Below are 5,475 nucleotides of genomic sequence, written 5' to 3' on the forward strand. Positions count from 1 at the left end.
CCAAAAACTTTTAATTGTCCGACTCAGGCTTTCAAATAAAGACCTTGAGATATCGGATATCAGCATAAGCTATATATCATTATAAGCTGGTCACTAGACCAACAAGGCAGTTTTAATATCCAGATAATATAATGATTGTAATGCAATTTCAACAAAACCAAGATATCAAAATTACTACGAAAATCCGAGATATTGATTTAGGTATTCGATTAATAACATTAATACCAACGATATATATTTTCGAATCAATATACTTTTTGAAACATAAAATAAAATTAATAGCCTGTAAATTTCCCAGTGGTTACTAAGACCTTCTCTCCCTTTAAGGAGAAGAGTTTGGATCAATTTCCACCACACTGTTCCAAAACATCTATGAAATTAAACACATGCAGGTTTCCTTGCGACATTTTTCTGCACCGCTGATTAAATTATAAACACAAATTAAGTACATGAAAATTCAGTGGTGCTTGCCTGGGTTTGAACGTGCAGTAATCGGTCAATATGCACGCGTTCTAACCACTGGGCCATCTTGTCTCATTCACTTGTACAATGAATTCTTGCATTCTACAATGAAAGTATAATAAATACTGTAATGTAATTTTAGTATTTAATAAATTATTTTAATTATAAATAGTATTTATACCTAAAAGTAGTTACTAAAACGTCTAAGCGTTAAAATTATTGTCCTTTGGAAAGTCCTGAAGTGTAATTACACTGAAACTAATAAGATTACGAGTTCAATCGATATTAATTTTTTATTTTGATTGAATGAATCATAAATATTTTTACATATATACAATAAAATAAATAAAGAAATTTAATTTCGTATAAATTAACAAATGAAACAAATAAATATTTGACAACATCACATACATTACTCTGATCCCAATATAAGTAGCTAAAGCACTTGTGTTATGGAAACAAAACTATCGAATCGTTTTTACGACAGAATGTTTATGCGCTATGCCACAATTGATCTTGAACTTTCAAGTCAGCTGTGTCATATAAAAAAGAACAACTTGTCAATTTCCCAAAAAGAAAAAAAAATAACGTATTGCTGCTCGCACTGCAGGTTGGATACACTTTCGACAGATTTTCCTCAGATACAGTCGTGTCCTAGTTGCATTACACTAAATATGTAAGACAAATGCACTAAAATAGTTTATGCTAGTAAAAGTTGTATTTTAAAAGATTTGCATATAAAACGTAGTTTTGAAATTTCTAAGATGCAGTAAATAATATCGTATATGTACTGTTAAATTTTGTTATGTAAGTACTAATGTATTATTTACTAATTTTATAATAATTGAATTATACACATGAACTTAAGCATATTTTATTTAACGCTTAATCTATACGTGTAATAAAATTGGGTTGTCTGTTTGTAATATTAAAATAGCCATTTTTTCTCAATGCATATGAATTTATACACGGCACATGTACCAATTCTTTTAAACATTTTTTTTTCGGTCTGTCTGTCTGTCTATTTGTTCTGGCTAATCTCTGGAACGGCTGGGTAGACCGATTTTGACGGAACACTCACCGGCAGATAACTGATATAATAGGGAGTAACTTAGGCTACAATAATATTTTTTTGTTATATTCAAAGGCGTACAAGGTCGAGGGCACAGCTAGTATTCAATATTATTAAATTAAAAAAAAAAAAAAAAACAAATTAAAAAATGTAATCTGTAAATATTAAAAAGTTTTACTATGAAATAATATTATGAAACGAATAATAAACTAAAATATGAATATTCTGTTGTGAATCAAAATCAAACCTGAATTACAACGGCTTATCGAGTAATCGTATCGTTACGCAAACGCAATCACGAAGAAGAGCCAGCTATCAAAGTGTTGATATCAATATTTAATATTACCAAAACCTCATATAAAAGCAGACCTTGATAATTTATTTCAGTCAAAACTATTAACATGTCGTGGGTGTGGGGTACGGTTATTGCGCTATCTGTGTTTGCAACGACGGAAATTGAAAGTGCTAGAATATTAGCATACTTTCCAACCCCATCAATCAGTCACCAAGTAGTGTTCCGTCATATAACGAAAGAATTAGCCAGGCGAGGACATGAAGTCACCGTTGTCACAACCGATCCACTCCCAGAGGATCAAGCACCAGCAAATCTGACTCAACTCGATGTGCACGATGTTTCATACAAACATTGGGAAGATTTGTTTTTGATGCATAGAGGGAAGAAGCAAGATATTTTACAACAGATGAAGGCACTGTTCGAAAAATTAGCATCAGTTGTCAACATACAAATGGAAACACCTGTCGTTCGAAACGTTTTAAGGAATAAGGATAAGAAGTATTACGATTTACTTCTCCTTGAAGCTCTGAATCGTCCTCTAATTGGTATCGCTCATATGTTTGATGCTCCAATCATTCAAATTAGTTCATTCGGTGCAGTTCCACATCAGTATAAAACTTTCGGTGCTCCAATGCATCCATTATTATATCCCACACCTGGAAGTTTTCGATCATACAATTTAACACTTTTCGAAAAGGGAATTGAACTGTTCAAATTTTTAACATTAGAATCTATGCTTTCAAGTGCATTAGATTTTGATTATATGATAATGAAGAAAACATTTGGTGAAGATGTTCCAACTATCGAAGAGTTGGCGAAAAGAATTCAAATGTTGTTTTTAAATGAACATCCTATTTGGGCCGAAAATCATCCAGTACCACCGAGTATGGTATTCATCGGTGGTATTCATCAAAGTGAAGTTAATGAATTACCTAAGGTTAGTGGTTTATTAAATAATAAAAAATGACGATATAATAATAGTAATAATAAACAGAAAGAAGTCATTCTCAATACGTGTTAGAATTATGCAGATTTTTTTATCAAATGATTAGGTAGTCCGTGTTTGTTTGGACCAAATCACGCAAAAACGGAAAATAAAACCTCGTTAAAACGAGAGCATTGAAAAAGTAATAATAATGATATGATATATGGCATAGTAGGCATAATATTGTTTTCTTGTAAGATATACTTTATAAAAAAAAATTAATTGCAAAAAAATTTAACAGAGAGAGAATTTAAAGACAGAGTCATTTGCCATATGTTATTGAAATTAATAATATTTTTTATGACAAAGCAATCGCTTACAGTCTAGTTATATATGATCTAGTTTTACGATAAAAATATTGGAACAACTTTGACGTAGTTTCAATCATAATTTTTTTTATTCAATTAAACTTTTGTCTTATAATTTTATTTATGTAACAAGTAACATAACATGAAATGAAAATATTTAATGTAAGTTTATATAAAATTGTAATAATATTAATTATAGGATCTCAAAAAACAATTGGATAGTTCAGAACATGGCGTTATATATGTAAGTTTTGGGACAAACGTTGAACCATCATTATTACCACCGGAGAAGATTCAAATAATGACGAAAGTTTTCTCGCAATTAAAATACGATGTGCTATGGAAATGGAATAACGACGAATTACCTGAACTATCGAATAATACGAAAATATCCAAATGGTTTCCGCAAAGTGATCTTCTAAGTGAGTTTTTTTATAATTATTTTACGCAATTAATAATCGAAGTAAAATGAAATCTTAATATATTCTTTGATATCTTTTTACATTGTTGAGCTTGAGTATTGATGTGGATGGACATAGAGGACAACCAAGGAAGTGATGGATGGATTGTGTGAAAGACGATATGGTTAGGAAGAATGTTGCTTGTGAGATGGCATCTGACAGAGAAGTGTGGAAGGAGAAGACATGCTGCGCCGACACCAAATAAAATTGTGATAAGGGCAGGAGGATGAGGATGAATGATCTTTTTACATTGTGCAAAGAACAAATTTAAAGGTACATTTTTTTGTTATAGAACATCCAAATGTGAAGCTGTTCATAACCCAAGGAGGACTCCAATCTACAGATGAAACTATAAATGCTGCAGTTCCTGTCATTGGTATCCCAATGTTAGGGGATCAATGGTACAATGTTGAAAAATTTGTTCATCATAAGATTGGTCTCCAACTTGATATAACAACATTGACGGAGAAAGGGTTCAAAGACGCTATCACAACAGTAATTGAAGACGAAAGGTAAAATTTAATTTAAGTTTATCAGGAAAAGTAATATAAATAAAGATTTGAATTATTTCCTTTCTAAATTAATAATTTTAAAAATTATGGTAGTCTTTCAATTATTTCGATAGATTACAGTTTGTTTTGAAATGCTTCTGAAAAAAGTGAATCAAAAAGTTATTATTGGAATATTACACATTATGTAAATGATAATTATCCCGTAAATCAATTTAAATAAATAGTTTTACATTTTTTTCTTGTTTTAAGACTATCGTTCACTTCTAATTAAAACTGTGTTTACGTGTTTACTTTGAAATCACATAAAAAGGAACATTCACCACCCAAATCGTAACTTTTGTGACGTCATAATTAATTATTTGTATGTTTTTTTTCAGCTACAAGAATAACATTATTAGGCTGAGAACACTTATGAGAGAATTTCCCGTCAAGCCACTGGACAATGCCGTATGGTGGATCGAACACGTCCTCCAATACGGCGGAGAACATCTCCAAAGTCCAGCTGCTAGAATGAGCTGGACTGAATATTATGAAGTAAATCTAGTGCTCATAGTTTTAGCTATATTAGTCGTAATTTTAGTCCTACTTAGTTATGTATTAAGATTCGTTTTATCAATTGCTTATAATATTTATATTACGGACAAAAAGTTAAAGAGTTTTTAAGTATAGTTAAGAGTTACTTTCTAATATATCTTATAAGACTGGTACCTGTACATTGTAATTAAGTTAAGTGGACACGTTGAATAATCATTATTTATAATTATATTATTTTCAATTTACGTAGTCTTATTTTTACGAATATAATGAAACACTTTCAGAAAAATATCAGTACCTATCTTCTCTGACGGATCCAGAAGCCTAGGTTTTCAGACGTAATTACTTTTTTACTAAGTTGGCTTTGTAGCATCTCGTTTGTCAATCGTATCATCGTATTGTTATGTTCCGGTTTAAGTGACCCATTACTACAGATACAAAGGACATAACGTCTTAGTTTTCAAGGTCGGTGTTGCAATGCATGGTTAATATTTTTATTGGTGGTAGTTTATGGGTGCGCACCAATGTTTATGGGTGGTGGTTTCTACTATGAGACGTCCCAGACGTCCGAGCGCCGAAGTTACGCCAGCTGCGTACCCTCCATGAACCGTACTGTCATCTGAATAGCAATGTAGGTTTGAGCATGCACGATATGCAAAAGCAAGACTGTGAGGAAAAGTACAGAACCCTGCAGGACCCTAGTATAATTGCGTGGAATTTTGAAGATCAACCATCAACTAGAACGCAAAGCTACGCTTGTATAGGAAGTTGCCAATCCAGATGCAGAGGAAAGCTGCCAAATCTTATGTAACTTTGAGAGATATGTAGAGGTAACAGGGCCCCGTA

General features: G+C 31.8%; 1 protein-coding gene across 1 annotated transcript; it reads left to right on the forward strand.

The window, feature by feature from the left end:
* The first annotated feature begins 1,911 nt into the window (after positions 1–1,911).
* LOC124539316 (UDP-glucosyltransferase 2-like) lies at positions 1,912–4,874 on the forward strand. Its single transcript, XM_047116676.1, has 4 exons — positions 1,912–2,766; positions 3,322–3,544; positions 3,876–4,095; positions 4,473–4,874. Exons 1-4 carry the CDS (start codon positions 1,936–1,938, stop codon positions 4,756–4,758), a joined length of 1,560 nt encoding a protein of 519 aa, XP_046972632.1. The 5' UTR covers positions 1,912–1,935; the 3' UTR covers positions 4,759–4,874.
* The last annotated feature ends 601 nt before the right edge of the window (positions 4,875–5,475 follow it).

Source organism: Vanessa cardui, chromosome 22 (genome assembly GCF_905220365.1).
Source record: "Vanessa cardui chromosome 22, ilVanCard2.1, whole genome shotgun sequence".
NCBI lineage: Eukaryota > Metazoa > Arthropoda > Insecta > Lepidoptera > Nymphalidae > Vanessa > Vanessa cardui.

Bases quoted from the DNA above. Each gene is read 5' to 3' on its own strand.
- LOC124539316 (XM_047116676.1), top strand. From the start codon at position 1,936: ATGTCGTGGGTGTGGGGTACGGTTATTGCGCTATCTGTGTTTGCAACG. The intron at 3,545-3,875 runs GTGAGTTTTTTT...TTTTTGTTATAG, and splicing joins TCCGCAAAGTGATCTTCTAA to AACATCCAAATGTGAAGCTG. The intron at 4,096-4,472 runs GTAAAATTTAAT...GTTTTTTTTCAG, and splicing joins ACAGTAATTGAAGACGAAAG to CTACAAGAATAACATTATTA.